Source organism: Emydura macquarii, unplaced genomic scaffold (genome assembly GCF_026122565.2).
Source record: "Emydura macquarii macquarii isolate MOO-44397 ecotype Brisbane River unplaced genomic scaffold, CSIRO-AGI_Emac_v2 contig_3108, whole genome shotgun sequence".
NCBI classification, from domain to species: domain Eukaryota; kingdom Metazoa; phylum Chordata; order Testudines; family Chelidae; genus Emydura; species Emydura macquarii.
Window position 1 is genome coordinate 3,582,016 of NW_027133245.1, and position 22,083 is coordinate 3,604,098.

Genomic DNA, 22,083 nt, shown 5'->3' on the forward strand with positions numbered 1-22,083 from the left:
ATTCTACTGGCATTTAAATTCACATTCAGTGAGTTGAAACAAATCTATTCCAGTATGCCATACTACTAGAGAAACAGAATCCAACTAGAGTCGATCTGATATTTATTTAATGTATTTCTTTGAATCTGTTGGGTTTGCTTTTAAACACACACACACACACACTGTAGCCTATTGATGATTTTTGTTAGTTTGTTTTTGTGTTTTTAAAATGACCAGATTCAATTTGTCTTCATCTAAGACAAAAAAATAAACAAAGTCCAGTGTTCAATATTTCATAGATACCACAAATACATAGTTATCAGCCTGGTTGCTCCAGTTATTATTATGCAGTTACTAGACACATATAGACTGGATCATATTTTCTGAATTTAAAGCAAATCTTTTCTGTACAGTAGGGTTTAGATTTGATCAATTAACCTTTTATCTGGCTCTGCACAAGATCCTAAACTTGACTTTATTGAATATACACTATGTGCACCCTGTTCCCAATATTATTCATTGTATGACAGCCAACATACCTCTTAGTCCGTGAATTCCTGCTACTCCTTGATCTCCTCTGATACCTTTATCACCTTTCTCTCCTTTAGGCCCAGGAGGACCTTTAAAAGAATTGGACAAGACACACAGTTACTGTAAACCATGTATTCATTACACATGTGAAAGTATAGACCTATAGTTTTTCATTAGCAGCATTCAGAAAAAGCTCAATCTGTCATAGTGGTGGCTCAACCACCATAACATTGATAGTTATGCAAGTGATAGAAAACTGCAGGCCAGTGATAGAAAACTAAGTCTAGCTCCATCTAGGACCCTGAACCACAGACCTAGAGGTTGGAGGTTCTAAACCTTAATGCCTGAAACACAGAAGGTCATGTTTTGGTAGAATTCAGAGGAAAGGAATTAAAGCAGGGGGGAGGAGGGGAGAGGAAAGAGGATGAAAATGAAACAGTAGAGCTGCTTTATGCCATTGAATGAAAAAATGCACTGTCATAGCAATCCTCAAAGCAACATATAAGAATGTATTTATTAAAAGGATGCCTAAAGCATTCAATACAGAGGATATAATAAAATAGAGAAAAGCAATTATACGATCTTTAAAACACATTTTACTCCACTATAAATGCTCTGGTTTCTTTCTAAAAATATGAACTGCTCAGTTGTCAAAGAATGGGAAAGATAATTACTTTTGTATATGTTTTCAGTGTAAAACAGATATTTGTGTAACTCTTAACTGCATGAGCGAATTTATATGTGTTGCTCCATAATATACATATACCCTCACTTCTGTTTAGGTTTATTTTCTCTATATTTAAAGACTAAATTAATCTTGCAGTTTGCTATAGTGACTCTGCAGTGTGCAACATCAAATGCACATTCTCACACTGGTCCCTGTAAGAACCAGTCTCATATATTTAATTCTCTAACACAGTGGCTCTCAACCAGGGGTACATGTACCTCTGGGGGGACGCAGAGGTCTTCCAGGGGGTACATCAACTCATCTAGCTCTTTGCCTAGTTTTACAACAGGCTACATAAAAAGCACTAGTGAAGTCAGAACAAACTAAAATTTCATACAAACAATGATTTGTTTATACTGCTCTATTTACTATACACTGAAATGTAAGTAGAATATTTATATTCCAATTTTGATGTGTCTTATAATTTTACGGTAAAAATGAGAAAGTGAGCAAATTTTCAGTAATAGTGTGCTGTGACACTTTTGTATTTTTATGTCTGATTTTATAAGCAAATAGTTTTCAAGTGAGGTGAAACTTGGGGGTACACAAGACAAATCAGTCTCCTGAAGGGGGTGCAGTAGTCTGGAAAGGTTGAGAGCCACTGCTCTAAGAGTATCAGCATCTTTGCTGAACCTTGTTAAGTCACATGACATAACCAACCAGAGCAATGCAAAACATTTGCAATTCTAAACATTACCACTAGATGGGTACACCATTGTATAGTGTTCCAGCATAATAGGTGTTTTGGCTTATGTCGCTAAAACATGAAATAGAGATTTAGATTTTTGTAAAAAAACATTTAAAGTATTTATCCTTTGGTTTAAATGAGAATTTGAAAAACAAAAAAGAGTTTGATCTCATTATGAGCAAATAGTCTGGAAAAACTGTCTATTTTTTCTGCTTGTTATTTGATCATGCTTTCATTCACTTCTTGATAATTTTTTTTCTAGCTTTTTCACATTAATTGTCTCTCAAGAACAATCAAACTAGAAACAAATTTAATTGTATAATTTTCAATTTTTCAAGACCAATGCTCGCTGAAAAATGCTTAATCAAGTATAAAATTGAGAAAAAAGAATCCAGGCAGCCCTGGACATTTATTTCACTTGGCAAGTAGAGACAGAAAGGAAGTGATTTAGGGTCACAATCCTGCATTGAGGTGTATGTTGGTGGATCTCCACTGAAGTCAAAGGGTGTCTGCCAAGTTTCAGGAGTGAGCGCATGAAGTTTTCAATGCTGGAGCTGGCCTTCAGCAATCTATGAGCCTGACTCAGCACTGTGATGTTCCAGCTTTTCCTGGGTATAACTCCATTGAAATCAAAGGATTTACACAGACGTAAGGCTGGAGTAACACAGTGGCTAATCTGTGAGATTCACAAAAGAAGTAGACATTGATATAAACAATAACATCTCATGAATCAGCTTTAGGCTTAGCAATGCTCAAGCTTCAGGATTCACCAGCTAGGGTTAGGAATGAATTTACCCCCATGAGGTAGCACGGTCTCATTAGGCAAATAGGAAGTATCCATCATAGGCTACTGCTGGAGTCAGGATACTGGAATAGATGGAGCATTGTTCTGTTTTGCTACAGATATTCTAATCTTGCTAATAATTATTACCTACTTGAGCCTGAAAACACAAATGAGCATAACAATAAGTTCATGAATAAGTGTTTGCAGGATTGGGATCAATGGCAATCGATATTGCTGGAGAAAAATGTCCTCTGTTTACCATGTACAAGATCAATAGATTCACTGATAGATTCCCTTATCTCTCTGATCCCTGTCCTTTCTTGCCATTTATGATAGCTTTTTAATATTTGTTTAACATATTATCATTCCGAGAGCCACTAGAAATTACCTTGCAATAACGTAATATTCCTTAATGCTACCGAGTGCTCCCAGTCTTTTAATCTGAGGTCATTTGTGATATTACCCAAAAGTTTCACTTTGCCTTTAATTTCCTGTTCCAGATTGCTTTGTTGTTCTTTTATGGTAACAACGGTTGCTGATGTGTTGTACCAATGATCCCACAGGTTTGTGATAGCCTATAAAAATACATTAGCGTCATTAGATATTTTATTCTAACACTGACAGTCCATTCCTGTAAACATGAACAGACTTTACTCATTTGAGTAATCCCATTAATTCTTTTTTTTAACTTGTTTAGGCTAGACATGGTAAATAAAAGTGAGAAAAGAATCCTCCTGGAAATAAAGCAGTTACACCAGTGAATAAAGACTACTCCTATGAGAAAGGCTTCATAAGTTTGTACCCCTTACTGATATTAAGCTATTAAAATGCATTAGAACTCAAATAATATTTTCTGGCAGTTCAGGATTTCTTGTGCAAATACAGTGTTGTTCAATTTATTAATGCTTAATAGACTATGTCAGATTATTTACAACTTCACAGAGGTGGTCAAGATACACAATGCAATTTGGGTGGGATTTTCAGAAGTGCTCAACATTGGCATTACTCTGCCCCCATTGAAGTCTGTTTCTCAAAATGCTACCTAAATCTAGGGGTCAGCTCTTCCAGCCTCACTCATGGGGAGTAGGTTGTTTTTGTTTGGGTTTTTTTTATAGCAGAGCACCCCTATGCCATTCCTATTCTGCCCTCTATGGAGAGGGCATTTTGGGAAAAAGGGAGTCTCCGGTGATGTCTACACCGCACTTAAACACCTGCGGCCAGCCCAAGCCAGCTGATTTGGGCAAAGGGGCTCAGGTTAAGGGGATGTTTAATTGAGGTGTAGACATTAGAGCTCGGACTGCAGCCCAAGCTCTGGGACCCTCCCACCTCACAGGGCCCTGGAGCCTCGTCTCAAGCCTAAGCCCGAATGTCTATCCCACAGTTAAACAGCCCCTTAGCCCGAGCCCAAGTAAGTTGGCATGGGCCAACCAGCATAGGCCAGCTGTTTTTTTTTTAAATTGCAGTGTATAACCTCTGTGTCCTGATGATCCTCGTCTGCTTTGAATTATGTTAGGGATCAGCTCATTCTCCTGAGAAGCTCCTGAGTAGAAGGAATGTAAAACTGGTTTAAAGCTCCACCCACTGTTCAGTTGCACTGAATGTATCTTGGCCACAGCTGAGGACTTTGACTCAGAAGCATAAAGCAGGTGTGAAGTGTTACCATTCTAATTTTGCAGCATTTTGCACTCATTTTGCACAGATGTGAATGACTACACAAAGGATGTAATTTAGAATCTGACCCTAGGTTTTTAACACTTCGCTAAAAACAGCTACCATACCTACATGGTTATGCTAGAAAACTTGCTGCAGAAAAAAGGATACATTACATTTGTCTAAAAGAAATGGTCAATGTTTGATCATTTATTATATTGAGTAGCTTACAGAACTGTAGTCACTAGTCAAAGTCTTTTGGTAATTTTTCTCCAAAATGCCTAAGTAACTTGTAAGTAGAATTGGGTGAAATTTTTTGGCCAGTAATTTTTGCATCTGAAACATGCAGATTTGAATTGAGTGAAACATTTAGTGAATTCAAGTTAATTTCACTAAATTGTCTCAGTTGAAAAAAAACAAACAAAAATTCTGAAAAAACTATGTCTTGTTCTGACATTTTTTAAACAAAATGTTTTGATTTTTTATTTGAAATGACTTCTCATTGTGAAATTTCATTCAATTTTATTTTTAAAGCTTTTCAAAAGCTTGAAAAAGCATCAAGATGCTTCATTTCAGGTCAAACAAAATGGTTTGTTTGCCCCCGAATGAATTTTTTTTTCAACTTTTGAGTTTGCCAAAAATATTAATAAACAAACAGTTTCATTTTGGTTCATTTTCATTTTGGTTGAACCCAAAATGTATTTTTGTTCAACCAAAATGTATTTCGTATTTTTTGGTTGAACCCAAAATGTATTTTTAAAAAATCTGTTATTTGCAAAGATCTACTTGGGAGCCTTAGTCTCATTTTCAAAAGTGCTTTAGGCATTTAGAAGGCCAAGCCCCGTTGACTTTCAATGAGATTTAAGCTCCTCAAGGGGCCAGATTTTCAAAGGTATTTATGCCCCTAAAGATGCAGATAGGTGTCTAGCAGGATTTTTAAAGCCTAAGTCCCATTGGGATGTAGGAAAATGAATAAAATATTAAACATGACCCCCAACATGAACTCTTTTAGACAGGGAAATTTTTCAAAAGGGCAGCCTTTCTTTTGTGGATGATTAGGATGATTGCACTACTAATTATCTCATGGTCAGATGCAAATCACATAGGTAGGTAGAAGCCTAGGTAGTCTGATTTGCATATGTAGTTTATTTTCCTGATGCAAAAATATGGGAGTGAATTTTGTAGGTACAAATTGCACTTGCATAAAGAAAAACTGTTCTCTCTGCCATTCTGGAAATGTATTCCAAAATTAGTCATAAGAATAACAGTCTGACCCTCTACAAACCAAAGCTGTTACTTTTTCTTTTGCCAGTGGATGGGGGATGCTATCAATGCCTTAAATCTTGTGATAAAATCAGAGTAGCTTCCTACCTCTTGCTGTTTAAGAAACACTCCTGTGTATACTTCGTTCTTGTCTTCCGCAGCAGACTGAACATCAGCTAGCGTCAAATTCAGAAACCTGAATGAGGTCTGAATATCTTCTATCAACCTCCAAAGGACTTGCATTGCTAAGGCTGAGGTGTTAATATGAAGGCCAATCTCACAGAGCTTTTGTTCAGTTACTGTGCTTAAATTTCGGAAATGCTCTGACTTTTGGTGAAGGTTGGTTTTCAGCTCTGAAATGTCTTTGGCAAATTGATTTAAAGCTTCAGTGTGAGCTACGATGATTTCTCTCTCTTCTTTTCCTTTTCTTGCTTTGCCAGGAGAATCTCCAATGAAGTGCTGTTGTATGTTATTCTCACTAACTAGATTAGTGTCATTCTTCAGGCCCTTTTCCATCTCTGATATGTGAGCTAAATAAAGTTCCAAATGAAAATAAAACTGTTATTGTTAGGTTTTTCACTTATTTAATCATGCAGGGTACTGAGATAATGAAATCAATAGATTAAATATCAACATTATATAATTTGTTCTTAAACAAGTTCTCCAGGGCCTTGGCATTCCTCATGTTATGTGTTAAAATAACCTTGTTCCCATGTCTTGTAGGAAGAAAAAAAAATTAAAATACACTCTAATGTAAGAGAACCACCAAGATGTATACATTCCTTTCTGAGTGTGACCTTATTGTTATCCTTGTCCTTCCCCCTCCCGCTCTCTTTTTGCTCATCAGTGACTCTAATTTATTTTTTTATATTTGTTCTGAAGCCTTCATCTTGCAAGGACCTACACATAGATGGACATCTGTACACGTACAAAGCCTATTGAAGTCAATGGCTGCAGGGTCATGTGGACGCAGGGTTCTGCCAACATGGAGCTCCTTGGAGGATTAAGGTGTAAAACTGATATTTTTCCAATTTGTGTGCCTAGGAACCTAAATAAAATGGCCTGATTTTCAGAGGGTCTGAGAACTCTCACTTCCCAGTGAAGGAACTGCAAGTGAGTAAGGGTCGGGAGGAATTTTGAGGTTTTAAATTTTGTTTTCATTGTGCAGTGGAACAAAACCAAGATCTTTTGAAAATACTTGAAGATTTTTTTTTTTAAATGAAGACACACCCCAGAATAGCCAAAAGCCTGATGGTTAAGGCAGTCAGAGGGAGACCCAGAGTCAAGTCTCTGTTTTGCCCTTACTATGAGGCTAGAGAGTCAGTCTCTCTGTCTGGTCCAATTAATATTTACTCATTATACAAAGAGGAACAGCTACAACAGGAGGGACTGAGAGAGAGAAATACTTTACAGTCTGGTAGTTAGGACACGCACCTGGGATGTTCAAACAAGTCTTTAACAGGGAGGGTGATTAATCAATAGAAGAAACTACTAAGGGAAGTGGTGATTTGAAGATATCAAAAGATGAAGAAACCAAGACTGGATGCTTTTCTGGAAGATATGCTTTAGTCAGACTGAAGTTACTGCATTCAATACAAGAGTAACTGGATTAAATTCTATGGTTTATAAATACAAGGGATGGGACCTGATGATCTAATGATCCTTTCTGGCCTTAAAATCTATGAAATTATGAGAACTGCTCACTGGAAAATCAGGTTGCTTTTATTTAGGTGGCTAACATTAAGTACCCAAGTTTTAAAATTTTGCCCTGAAGCCCTGGGGGTAGAGGCCATGGATAAAAATATGACAACACTCCCACTGATTTCAATGGGACCAGGATTTCCTCCAGGTCTCTACTTGTTTCTGTGAAGTGGCTAGCACAATGAGGGTGCTTGAAAAATATCAAGAATAGACGTAATAAACACATAGCTCTTGTGCTTGAGTCCTGAAAAGGAGCTCTTCTCTACTGAATGCACATTTTGCTTTTCAAATCTGACATATGTTTTGAAGCAGACATTGATAATGACTCTTTATTTGGTGAGTTTAGTGCTTTTGAAAGATGCTGAATTAACAGCCTGGGATATGAAGTCTTTTATTTATTCAAAGAACCTATACAGCCTGGGCAGAAGCATACAAATTTACCTGTACTGCACACCAGTTTTCTCTATGATGGTCTAGAGAGACCACTTCTGTCAGTGAAAGACTACTTTATTCTTTAAGTCCATTTAGTCTCTGGATAAGACTGCCAACTGGGGAGCCAATTAATGTCTGTTGTGATGTTGTTTCTGAGATGTGCACAGCTGCTTACCACTGTGCACTTCTAAGATCCGTTTTGTTTTGTTTTTTACCGTCACTGGTAAGCTTGTGGGTGAGTAAATTAATAGCCACACGGGTTAAGTGCCTTATGTGATGCATGATGGGGTAGAGTTAAATCTTCCATGTATTCTGTGTCATCTCTCTAATTCTCAGAATAATTCTGAAGAGATATACAGGGGCAGGCTGATTTTCAGCCTCTATTTATTTGAAGACAAGTTGCACAACTTAATTGTAGATGCAGACAGACTGACAATGCTTATTATTCATACCAGGCAGACACAGTGGGTTCTCTATTGTTGGTGAAATGGCTGCTAATGTGAACAGAAAATAAATTCACCGATTTTTAAAAATGTGTCAGCCTTAATACTCAGTGTTTGTAGTTTACATGAAATGAAACATTTTCTGATCAATCAATGTCAGCATTAAAAGTAGTTTGTTTGCTACCATTCCCTTTGTGTTTCTTTTAAAATCTTTTTTTCCTGAAAACGTTGCTTTCATTTCATTGAATAGGACTGCAAAGAAATCCCTGATTCTCAGTGGTTCATTCCAGGCACTCCATCGAAGCACTGCAAACAGGTTCAGCCAAATGTATACCTGGTGTACCTTCACTGACCTCAGTGGAGTTACACCACGGGTTAATCTAGCTTAATGAGTCTGTGTGATCGTACATGAATCAAGAAATAACAGCCTACTTGGATATAAAGTAAATAGTGCTTACAACAACTGCCTAAATGGCTGTAGGGTTATTAAAATATTTTTTGTGAAATATATGTTTTCAGTTCCACTCTTGTGACTCTCTCTCCAGGCACATTAGCCCAGCTGAGAAAGAAGCTTGACTGTAAACATATGTATGAAAACTGTTATTGTAGGTTGTAGCAGTTGTTAAAGTGATTTCTCTCAAATCTGTATTGAAACACATATTGTAAATTTCCAAACAATATGAGAAAAGTGCCCCGGGTAAGTGGTTAGTGCTCTGTGCTGCCATCCAGCAAATTGGGTTTGATTCTTCCTCTTTCACTCTTCAGGCTATGAGGAGTGGGGCTCTGAAGAGTGAAGATACTCAGCCTGTAGTCCTAGAGCAACATTTATAATCCCAAATGTGACACTTGTGGAGAGCAGAAACCTGATCAGAGAGCTCTTCTCACTCTGCAAGGTCTCAGGCAGGAAGACTGAAGCTCTCCCCATGATACATTCAAGGCTTCAGAGGATTATTGAGTAAATGGACTGAAGCCACTATTGCTGTAGCTTTCTGAGGATCCAGGGTGATGGGAGAAGTGGGAGAGGGGGAAGAAAAAAGAAAGAGGAGGTATGGCATACAATGGAGTTCCAGAGAGCCTCAAAGGAAACATACTGCAGCCCCCTGACCTGATTTGGCAATAGTTTCCTTGTAAGATTGCATCACTACATGACTGCAGTTGTTTGATATTTTTCAAATTTTGATTTTTTTAACAAGTTTTCTGGAGAAAATTCAACACACCATGTCTCCCTTCTGGTCCCCGAATTGTTTGAATTTTTTAAAATGATTTTTCAATCATCTCTTGGTGACACTGAATCATGTTTCATCATGACAATTAGGGCTGGTTGAAAAATTTAGAAGTAACTATTTTCCCACTGGAAAATAGTGGATTTTGTCCAATTTTCTGAGAGAAAAGATTGATTTTTTTGGACTAATATTGCATTTGAAAAATCATTTTGTTTAGAGTCAGGTTGACATTTGCCTCTGTACCCACCTAAGCCATTGTAGTGCCTCATAGTAGGTTGCTCTGGGTTCCTCCAGCTTTCATGCTTCCCTGTGGGACACAGTCCCCAAAGGGACAACATCACTCTTGATATAAGCTAGTCTATCTGTGGCTGATCTGCCAATACGCCTCCCTGGATTTCTCATGGGACAGAGAGAGCAAAGTACTTTCATATGAGCTTTCCCGCTGTCTCTGAGTTGGACCATTCTATATATGGGGAACAAAATGCAATGCAGATCTGGACTCTAGATAATTTTTCTGTTCTTGTCAGTTCTCAGAAAGTCCCATTTTAATTGGTAAAAAGAAATTATATTGGTCATAACGGTAAAAAATTTTTAAAGTGTGGCATAAAAAGAAATGGGTATCATAAAAGAGGTGGTTTTTTTTATTTTGGAGCAAAGCACATTTGAATGCTTCTCTGTACTCAGGGTTTAATTAAGATGTACAGTATGCAACCTTACTTAATCTGTCAGTATTGATTAAAGAATATGCCCATCTTTCTTGCCACAAAAGTCAATAAATGCTATCTTTTCCATAATCACAATTTTGACTTTCCATTCATATTTTATTGTGCTTTTCACAGGTCTGTCCAACCCATACACTGTTAATCTTTCAGTATCTTTATTTGTAATTCTTAAATGATATATTTATTGTGACTGTTTTTTTCAGGGCTTGATCCAGAGTCAATGGATTCTTTCTATTAACGTCAATGGTCTTTAGATCAGGTGCCCAATTATTACACAAAGGAGTTCAGTTGTTTACAAATTAATGGAATGTGTTCAGGAAGATGTCACTTAGTTTTATAAGCAATACAAAAAGCCAGTTGCTTGAAACATATACAAGGGATATGTTTATTCAGCAATAAAAAATCTTTCTGAAGGAGAGAGTAAAATAGCATTGTAAAATTTGGGAAGTATGTCACTGAGAAAAAGACATTATTTTAACATATGCCAGCTCCGTTAAGGAAAGAATTTAATTGCTTTTAAGCTTACATGGAGGAGTGTTTTTTTACTCTCAGAAATAATGCCCCAGTTCTGTAAGGAGCTCTATGTGGGTGGATCCTTCACTCGTGTGGAGCCTCCATGGAAATCAATGGGTCTGTGTTGGCACAACTGACCACCCACAAGCGTGGAATTCTATGCAGCAGCAGGACATTAATATTGTACTTTATAACAATGTTCATGAACCATCAGAGGGCTCAGAACTGACAGTTTTCTGTCAGGTGGAGATTAGCACTTTTCAAAGCCTGAAGGGACAAACTGATCATCTAGTCAGACTTGCTGCATAGCACAGATCATAGAATCTTGTCCAGTAATTTCTGCAGTGGAGGGAAATTTATTTATTTATTTATTTAGCTACATATGTGAAAACTGTCAAGCCCAATAACTTGTGGTAGAATTTGTGTCTTTAAGAAAGACATCCAGATTCCATTTCAAGTCTCCAAGTGATGATGAATTTACAGCTTCCTTATGTAAGTTGTGTCAATGGTTAATTAACTTTGCTGCTAAAATCTTGCATCTTGTTTCTAGATTAAATTAGTTTTGGATTGTTCATTGAAAAGAATGACTAAACGGTGCTCCCAAGGGAAATGAAGGTTGGTTCTCAAGGGAGGGACAGAAAAGCAAACATGAGCCAGTGTATCTAGCCTAGTGCACAAAGAAGGCAGCATGGTTTTTCTGGAGCAGTGACAAATATAGGTGGATGGACACAACTGCTGGGGCTCAGATAATACAAGCGCACTAAGCATCACTACATTAAATTTGACCCTAGTGTAGACTGTGCATTCAAATCCGAAGTCATACTTTAGCGCTTCACTGATGTAAACATAATTCCAGCTATAATCATGCTTTACTAAATCTATTGTTTAAGATTATCCATTCTTCTTTGTTTCCTTTGGTATAATAATTGAAAATGTTTACCTGCCAGCCCGATGATTACAATGACAACGGCAAACACAAGCAGATAGAGAACACTGAGGGCAACCATAAACAATTTCAGTTTTCCTTGAATATCAGTGACCTTTTGTGGACCTGAAAAGAATTAGACATAGAGGGCTCAATCCTGTAACCCTTCTCAGGCAAGATTCCCATTGAAAATAATGGAAATTTTGCATAACTAATGACTACAGAAGAAGCCCAGAATATATAATATTACACTATAATTTTTCTTGATATTAAGCAATTATTGAACCCCCTAAGAGAAACTTTAAAAAAAATCATAGGCTATTAATTAAATAATAAACATAATTCAGGAAACATATTTTACATTTGATAAGCATCATTGATTTGAATAAAAAATCATAATTTTCTCAGTCAGACTGGCAGCCACCAGTATCACTAAGAAAGGTAGATTTGCTCTCTGGTTCTCCATGGGGATGCCTACTAGATCAAGCACTCTTCTGACTGCACCGTTTCCCTCTGAGATCTCGCCTTCCCATGCTCGTCTCCCTTACCCCCAGCTCTTGATGTTAAAGTGCCATCGCTGTTTCCCGATTAATTGACATTAGGAAGCACATATAATACAGCCTAGTGCTGTATTCTCTTTCCCCTCTGGGGAAAAATGGCCCAGAAATAGGCTACATCCAGGGCACTCTCTGGGAGGACTGAGGGATAACACTAGAGGTCTGCGCTAGTACAGAGGCAAATGGCCCCCAGGTAGATAAACCTGGGCTCATGCAGATATCCACCCTCCAGGTCTGCCTGGTTTGGGGGGCTGATGTATTCCACAGGGAGATAAACTTCTTCCCCTGATGGAAGAATTGAGAGAAGTTAGTGAGGGGATCATCATGACAATTTCCTCAGCAAAAGCCCCTCCTTATGGGTTTTTCCTGTGGGCTGGAGCGTAATCTGGGATGCTGAAATTACTTTAAGAAAGCTGGTAACATTCTGTGACACTATTAGCTGAAGCAGTATTTCTTTTCAAATAGAAAAGCAGAAGTATTTAAAGGAGAGATATGTTAATAGCCCTCATTTATTTCCCAGTTTTAATCGACCCTAAGGCTTGGTCTACACACTACAGTGTAAAGCAGCTTATGTCAACCTAATTATGTCAGTGTACAAACTACAGCCTTGTTCCCACCTGTGTAAGTCCCCTACTGCACTGACATCATAACTCCACCTCCAGGAGAGGCGTAGGGTCTATGTCGATGTAGTTAGGGCAACACAGTGTCCACATGGACACTGCAAGTTATTTACATCAACAGCTGGCTGTCATTCTTGTCAATTTCATGACTCCATGCTAGAGCTGTGAAATTGACAAGAAAGCCAAGTGGGCAGGCAGTGGGGAGGGTTCATCTAGAGCCCAGCTTTCCCCAAGATCCCTGTTCCCCATTAGGCTGCTTCCCACTACAAGCTGGGCTGCACCAGCTGGGCTCCCCCACTCAGAGCTGGGCTGTTACTCACGTTCCCGGCTGCCTGCTCTCAGCCTGGCTGCCCCTCAGACTCTCAGCTCCCCATTCTCTGCTGGAAGCCCGGCTGCCCCAAGGCTCCTGGCTCCCCGCTCCTCAATGGGAGCCTGGGGGCTGCCTAGATTCCCCGCTCCCAGCTGGGCTGCCCCCCAAGGTTCCCGGCTTCTTATTTCCCCAAGGCTCCCCACTTCCCAGTCTCAACTCCTGCTAGGCAAGTATGCTCCCGGCGGGGAGCAGGGAGCTGAGAGCCCGGTGGGAGGGAGCAGTGCTCCCAGCAGAGAATCTTGAGGCAGCAAGGAACAGGAAACCAGGAGCCTCAGGGCAGCACCCTAGCTCCCGGCAGGGAACTGAAAGCAGAACTGAGATCCCAGGCTCTCAGCACCCCACACTGCCTCTCTTAAGGCAGAGGAAGCACTCCAACCACAGAAGAAGGGCTGTGTGGAAATGAACCTAACATAGGTCGACTTAAATTTTTAGTGTAGACATGCCCTAAGTATTAAATGCAATTGCAATGGACTGAAGGAGTAAGGAAGTATGATTAATTAAAGTTTTAGTAAGGATGTGTTTTCAGTCCAAAGCCACCAGCTAAAAGGAGATTAAAAGTAAATTTATGGCTGGTTATCAAGTTTAACATTGCTTTCATTTTTTCAACTCTGCCATATCAAATCTCTGGCACTATAATTCTCTTCATGAAATCCATCAAGGATATTTATATTTACAATTTATATTACAGTGATTGAATTACAAGAGGCAAATTAATAGGGTTTCAGTTTTTGTTATTTCACAGTTGGATATTGCATTGGAAAAGCCTTTTGGAATAATTGTTGCTGTTTGAAAGAAAATAATGTATGCGTCCCTAATTTTAGGAATTGGTGTAAGAGACACATGCCAATCTAGTTTTCAGGGATTCATGTACCTCCAATGTTTTAGCATCTAAATATAAAGGCCTTTCCTAAATATTTTGATGTGCAGGACCAGATTTCAGATTCTGACTTTGCCGACAGTCCAAACAAGCCATAAAGCCTTTTTAAGTGAGCAGCTGAGAATTCCCCCATCATGGAAAATTACATGGCTGTCTTAGAGCTGAGACACCTATTCCTGGCTCCAATGATGGGGTAGGAGGCCTGCCCAATACATGCTGGACTCCAACATACCCTGCTATGGAACAGACTTAGTGGGGCCACAGAGAAGGGAAATAATATAGAGCACCCACAGGGAAAGGGCTGATCTAAATTGTGCCATGAACAAGACTGACTCCTGGAAGCTTTGGGGCTGGAATAATTATTTCAATCCCTCCTTGCCAGTTGTGTGTAGTCTTAGCCCACTGGATTTGTAAGAGCATCCCTGTGCAGGCCACAATAGGCAGATGTCTAAACAGTATTTATGCAGGGCTTAAAAGGTGCAGATGAATTTCGTCCTAAGTGAGTAACATAGGCAATATAAAATAAATTATGTATCCTTTCTACAGAAAAATAATCTAGGAAGAAGTGCATCATTTTCTCCTGAAAATTTTAAATAATAAATGTCATTCTCTGATGATGTAGGAATTAGCAGGGAGTCATCCCATTCATGGGAAGTACTTACGTAGTGGAAGCAATGTTTTCTCAGTCAGGGTATTAAACGAGACGCAATCAGAATGCTGGTCTGTACAGAAAAGTGCATCTGAATGATCTTCCTCACAACTTGCCATATTTTGAATTTCAAAGGCTAAAACAATGCATACATATTTGAAATCTTTTAATTAAATATTTCTTCAAAAATAAAAGCTTAATCAAGCATAAAGGCCCCAATTCGGGAAAGCACTTATGCACGTACTTTAGTTCCACTGAATTCTCACTCTCTAACTCAATGAGAACATACCCCCAAAATGATAGTTTCTCTTCTTCTTCTAACAGAATTTTATAGGTTATTCTCCTCTGCAGATCAAACCTTTAGGTCTCAAAGTATTTTACAAAACAGGACACTACCATTATTCCTATTTTACAGAAGAGACAACTGAGGCACAGAGTGGTGATGTGACTTGCACAAGGTCACCCAGAAGACCAGTGGCAAAGCCAAGAATAGAAACCAGCTCCCAGAGTTTCAGCCCAGTACTCTATCAACTACACAAACTCTTCAAGAGTAACTTAACTGAAATCATGGGAATCACATTTACATTGGTGTAAATGAGACCAGATTTATGACCAGAGTGTATCAACAGAAGTCTGAATGAAGGCCAACCCTCCCACACACCAACACATACACATCAGCATGCAATAAAAAAAAATTACCCCCAAGAATTAAAAATGTGTGTTTAAGATGACAAGATTTGTCATACCTGATTGGAACTATCATTCCATCTAATCCAGCCTCCTGTTTTTGGTAATGGTTAGTACTTGAGGCTTCAGAGGAAAGTGAACCTTCTTTTTCAATCCTACCCTAATGGCCCTGGGCAGCTGTGAAATTTTGTACAATGGGGGAAGTTCCCTCCTGGCATTTGGAAGCAAACATCGTATGCCCTGAAACAGGATATTGGATCACACACCTCCCTTCTCCTTGTGCAGCTACTATTGTTAGTGGTCATGAATTTATACAAACCTCTTAAAATCTTACCAAAGTATGTCTTTTTAAAAAAAGGTTAGTAACTATGCCCAGTTGCATAATGGTGGTTCTGCAATTTGGACAAGCATCAGTTAGGAACACTGATGAGACCACAAGTCGTTTTCAATTTTGATCTACAGTAAATAGAATGTAATCAAGGTCATCACAGGACATTAGTACAACAACAGAATATCTCCTGGCATTCAGACATGCCAGTGCCCAGAGAGCTGTTATGGGGACCAGAAAATGTCATTTCTGCTTTTGAGACACTGAAATTTAATTATATTGATGATCCTTGGAGAAAGAGAGGTTAAAGAGGGGTTAAAGAATTGCATGTGCTGGACCTAGGTAGTTGTATTTTAATATGTACTGAACTTCTTTATTTATCAGAGAAATATTGCTGATATCTTAAAACTGCAGTGCATTATTGAGAAGTCAGTGCTCAAATGACAAACTGCTCAGAAATATTAAAATGAAACCACACGAGTTTATTTTCTTAGCTCCTGCAGTAATTCAATTGCATTACATTTTCCCTTTCTAAATTTAATCCTGAATTGATCAAATTAAATACTACAACTGGATACAAAATAAATCAAATAACATAGGTATCAACTAAGATTACTTGTCTTCTTTGCTACCACATCCGACTGGGTAAGGAATTTTCAATTACAATACAGAACTTAAATGTCTGCTGATCATGTATAATCTATTAAAAGCCCACTCCCCGCAAAAGTGAAGCATATCAACAGTACAATCAGTGTCTGAATAGGAGCCCAAAAGCAAATGAGATTAAAAGAATTAAACACCTTAGAAAAACATTGTTTAAATTAGAGTTTAACTTGTTTTGGAATAAGCTAATCCTTTAGAAAGGCTTTCCAGTTTCTTCAAGAATAAAAAGAATCACTGATATCTGACTTCAGTGTAAAAGTTCACTTGAAAAATTGCTGATACGTGTTTTTTCTGGAAGGAAAGGTAGTGGGAGGAGTAGACTTAATCTTTTATTTATTTATATTTTGGGGGTGAGGAAGGCTGGATATCAGTGAGAACCGTGATAAGGGCATAGATGGAAGGGAAAGTTTTGAGGAACTATGAGTATTGTAAATTTTGAGCTCGGGTTACTAAAAATACAGACTACAATATTTAATAGTTTGCTTGTTGATTATCCACAAAAATTCTGATTTTTTTAAAGCAATTTGCTGATGTTTTAGTGGAGGAAATTGTAAAGAATTTCATTAAAGATTTACTATGCTAGTTATAGGTATACAGGTCTGAGTTACTTGTTAGTGTCCTTTGTGAAGTGGATAAAATATACATATATATCCCATCTGCATGGATGAAAGAAATTTCCATTTTTGTTTTACTATCCTAAGTTAAAAATAGACATTTCATATCCTATAAAGCTGTATGTGCATCTCCCACACTCACTCTGCTTTTCCCCACACTAACAATGCAACAACATGCACAGAGGTTACTATTAAAAGTTAACATTTGCCAACATTTAGCACACATTTATTTCCTATTCTAAGTAGAGGAGGAAGCTGTGGTATTTGAGATGCCACTCTGAGGTAATTGGATGCTGCTTAACAAATACGAATAAAATAACAACAATTAGTAATGCTGACTTTTAAAAGGGAACTATAGTATATAGTTAAAAATATCTAGAAATGTTTGATCTACATTCCAGTACTTTGATACATTACAATAAGAATCCTTGGCAATCTACCCAGCATGCCACAATTTATTCATTTTAAAATATTATTAAAATACAAAGTTAAATATTCTGCTAAGGATGAATACACTTCCACATAACTAATGGAGACTGTCAAGACTTATTATAAGGTAGAATACTGTGCCTTTCTTTGCTGATCTTACTGGATATTTAACTTCCCTTGAATCCTACATCATATATAACATTTTTCTATTAGCTGAAGAAGAAGCTGAGCTGTAATACATATGCATTACAATTTTGAGGGGAGAAATATATTCTGAGGACTTTCAAAACAACCAAATCAAGTTAATTTTTTTAAAAATTCTTTTTTCTTTCTCAGTAAAAAAAGGACAAAATTGGGAGCAATAATTAAAAGATGTTTTTACCTGTAGTGCCAATGGAAGAAGAATTGATTTATGCAGCCTCTTTCTTTCCAGCAAAACCTGAAAACTGTAGTTGCATAATACTTTTGCATCCTCTTATTAAGGAAAGGAAAGGAAATTCTCTCTTATGACCAGAGTTTTAAAAGCTGATGCAGCAGCAATATTTATTCAGATACTTGAAGATAATATTAATAGGTTGATCCTTATGTGGATATTTCCCTGTGTATCAGCATGAGAATACACCTTGGGAACTTCAACTCTGAGCATACAATTTTTAATAAGTAATTTGCCAGAAGTTATTTGAACAAACTGTTCAAATATATTTGTTTCATATATTATTTATCCCCCTTCCCCCCAATTATTGTGGAGGTGATGGTCTTGATCCTGCACACACTTAGGCATGTGTTTAACTTGATTAGAATTTGTTTTCAGTGGTAAAATTCACATTTTTAAAGATATGCATGTGCCAAAATCTTTGCTCATAGGGTTCTATGTGTTTACTATATAGTTATTGCTATTATGTTTTTTATGACTGTAGTGCCTAGAAGCTCTAGTCATGGTGTCATGGTCAAAGACCGCACTGTCTAAGTAATGTCACAGTAACTGACTAGCAACAAGATAGATTGTGGAATCCTGCACGGTTGTTCTTCAGTAATCATTGACATCAGTCTGAACGAAATCCACTGAAAATAAGAGTCAGCCAATTAATAAAAAAAAAAAAAAAAAAAAACCCACACAGGAATGCCATGATGAATGTGTTAATTATGGTTTCATAGACTCAGACCTAAGTTCAGAAGTGATCTCTCTATTCATTTAGCAAGTATTATACAGTTAATGCATTTGATAATCTGGGTGTTGCCTTTTTCCATACATAAAGCATTATTATTTGTGTTTTTAGAGGATTTGTTATTAATTTATTGTATTATTTTCCACAATGGAAATGGACAAAACTGTTTTTGAGAGGAAGCACATAAATTTAGGAAATACACAGTTAGGTAGTAAAAAATGTGAGTAATCTAACATAAACTAAACTCCATATTCCCTAAGTGAGATGTGGGTAAACTCAGTTCAGCCAAAATTACCCTTGACGACACTACTAGATATGTGATACTTTTATTGTTGGAGTTGAGATCATACACAGACAAGGAGACAAAGTTTGCAGAATAGCAGTGGAAAACAGCTAGCACTGATGGACACTGTTGAAAGTCACCATATGCAATAGTAACCACATAACATTCAAGACACCATTATGCTTTCTTATATCTAAAATACCTTATAAGGTGAAGGGCTCGGCTATGCAGGAGAGCCTCAGAGTAGAACCGCTATTCCTTTGACTTGAGAGGAGTCAGCCGAGGTGGTTTGGCACCTAATGATGATGCCGCCTGGTAGGCTTCCTTTGCAATGCTACTGGACATGTCCCACTGGGAGGAGGCCCAGAGGCCGACCTAGGACATGCTGGAGGGATCATATTTCCCGGCTGACCTGGAACGCCTGGGAATCCCCCAGGAGGAGCTGGAACCTGTTGCAGAAGAAAGGGAGCACTGGTCCTCCTTCGTCTCCATGCTGCTGCCACAACTCTCACCAAGAAAAACGACATAAAGGAAAAGAAGAAGATATTTAAAATACCAATCTAGTAAAATAGCTTCATTTCCGTTTTCTACTTTCTGTTGACTTTTCATGCTGATAACTGTGTAATCAGTAAGAGCAAGAAAAAGAAACTATACCCCTGTACATTATAGCATTTCAAAGTCTTGCATTTAAAGTGCATTTTGGATGGTACCAAATTGTTTTGTCCTCCCCTGAAATAATGTTATTTAAAATATCATGCTTCGGAAATGACTTTACCAAAAAGCAGGGTTACAAATTGGGAATGGGGGAAAAATCAGATTTTTAGGCAGAAAGATTCTGCTTTCTGATTGAAATTACAGTGACAGAACCAAATTGAGTTTTTGACTGTTCAATATAATTTTATAAGAAAAAGTGTAGACAGTGATCTCTCTCTGTATATTGCTATATATACACTAAAGATACAAAGTTAAGTAAGGTATTTAGGGGAAACTGAAGAGCCAGTTTGGTTCATCTCTCTGAAATATTCATAGGGCCAGAGCTTCAGCTAGTATACTGAAAAGCTCAAAACTTAAACTGGGGTGTATGTATGGAGACTACTCATCCCTAATTCAGTGGGACAGTCCTCATACGGACATTTCAAGTCCTGGTCCTGGGCTGAATGACTCCAGAACAACATTTGTCCTGGATTCCCAGCAGGGCCACTCTGAGCCTATCCGAGGATCAGGAGTGGTGCCAACATCTTTCTGTTTGGGGGGCTAAGGTGGCCTTAGCACCTCCCTCACCACAAGGCCCACCCCCTGCTCCTCCTCTTCCCACTAAGACCCTGTCCCTGGTCAGCTCGGAAGATAGAACCAAGCAGCTGTAAGAGCAGAGTCCCAGATTCTCCACCTGCCTTGGGCAGAGCGCACCAGAGGTGGGGACACAGGCCAGGGGCTGCTCTTGGGCCTCCTGATCCCCCGGCCCAGGGCAGATGTAGAGTCCAGGGCTCCTCACAGCAGCCCGAGCTCCCTGGGAGGCTCTTACCACTTCCCAGTTCTGGATTTTGGTCTGGCCAGAGGCATGGCATCAGGCGCATTTTGAAAAGGCAGACACCCAAGGTGTGTGCAAAAGTGGCATAAAGTTCTTCTGCATTTCCCCAAACCTTACAGTACTTTGTATGGGGCTAGATCTTACACATAAATTACGTAGCCTACATAAATGCTCTAGTGCTGTCATACTGGCCATAAATAGTTTAAATTATGGTCTGGAATTGCAGCAATACAGAGGATGTACTCCTTACCCCTACAGCAGAGGTAGTGTGTTGCACAGGAATGTCCACTGTGGTTCTTCATCAGTGCAGAATACTCTGCACTGGGGTTATTCTCCTGAAGCCAGATATACCTATCCAGGCCAGATTTAGCTCTCAGTGCAATGCAAAGCAATAGTCTTCACATTAAAAACATTCTTAGCATTTCAGCATTTTCTCTCTCTCTCTCTTATTCTTAATGACCTTTAATTAATATTTTAAGAAGGAAGAGAGAGTCACTTAAAAATGTTAAATGCTGATGGAGTTCCCTAAAACATGTTTTTTAAAAAAATAAGTGTCTATGTAAGGACAAAATAGATTGTGCAATAAATTACACTTGTGCAATTTTACATCAACAACAGAATTTTATTTTAACTAGGTTGGTGCCAATCAGTCTGCTCTAAAAAGACTTTATGAGAAATTGTCAGAGATTTTGTTGCATTCTAAAAGTAACAGATGAGTGCAAAAAATGGAGACAGACACATTCTAGTGCAAAAAATAAAAAATTATCAGCAGAAAATAAAAGAAAAAAATCATTATAGCACATGAAAACTACGTCTTTTATCCAAAATATAACGAGACTCATCAGCTAACTGCCAGCAGTATAAATACTAATATTATGTGGATTTTAAAAGGAATGCTTACTATATAGTTGATTGTGGGGTTTCTGATCATTTTCTGTGTGCATCATACCCTATACCACATAGATACCCGAACTATGAATGGTATGTTCCAAAATGGGTCTGCCAAAAGGCCAGATGCCTCCTGAGTGCTGCTTTCTTGGTCAGAGAGTTTATATAGGTACTATAAGGTGTTTTGACAAGCCTAAGCCCTGGCTCCTTGCCTTCAGATCCCCAGTTTTATAACATGTTTAATACAGAGGAATGGGATATAGAAACTGAAAGCAGGAGTCCATCATGTGGTAAGAAAATGCCAGACTGTTAAACAGCAAAAAGAAGGAAAAATTGCATTAATTTTTTTCTCGCACAACTTTCCTATTGTCTATAAAACCTATTCCAATGTGGAATGTAGTTGAGTCACTTCATAAAGGAGAGTAAGAACATTGCTAGAAAAGAAAAAAAAAAAAAAAAAAGGAAGAGAAATAGTCATTTGGGCAGCAAAATTAAAACTAGGGGTAGTAGTAGATCAAAGTAACTGTATTCACTGAAGTGTTATTTGAAAGCAAAAGCTTTGTAAAGAATATTAAATAACATCTCTTAAATCTAAGGTATGTCACTGTAAATACCTCTTTATCAGTTGTTCCTGCGTTTTTCCATTCTGTGACCCTATGTTACAAATATTGGGCAGCTGCTCCCATTTAGCCATAAAGAAAGGCACTGTGGACAGCATTCCTTGGACATGTGTGTGCACATAACTTATCTGACTAATCACATAGGCTCAGATTTTTTAAGCTTATTTTTAAACACACAAATCCTGTTCATTTCTATAGTGGTTGCACAGCTAATGCCCCTGGC

General features: G+C 38.1%; 1 protein-coding gene across 3 annotated transcripts in view; it reads right to left on the reverse strand.

The window, feature by feature from the left end:
* MSR1 (macrophage scavenger receptor 1) overlaps positions 1-22,083 on the reverse strand; it is a 75,024-nt gene that overhangs the window by 26,159 nt on the left and 26,782 nt on the right. The window contains exons 2-7 of one of the 3 annotated variants that reach the window (XM_067530533.1): positions 19,027-19,329; positions 14,668-14,790; positions 11,597-11,707; positions 5,731-6,152; positions 3,173-3,284; positions 519-599 (exon numbers count right to left, since the gene is read on the reverse strand). In XM_067530533.1, the coding sequence (XP_067386634.1) occupies positions 519-599; positions 3,173-3,284; positions 5,731-6,152; positions 11,597-11,707; positions 14,668-14,773 (832 nt within the window). In that variant the 5' untranslated portion in view covers positions 14,774-14,790; positions 19,027-19,329. Of the gene's footprint in view, positions 1-518; positions 600-3,097; positions 3,285-5,730; positions 6,153-11,596; positions 11,708-14,667; positions 14,791-19,026; positions 19,330-22,083 lie in introns of all 3 variants that reach the window. The other 2 variants (XM_067530531.1, XM_067530532.1) reach the window with 2 other exon arrangements.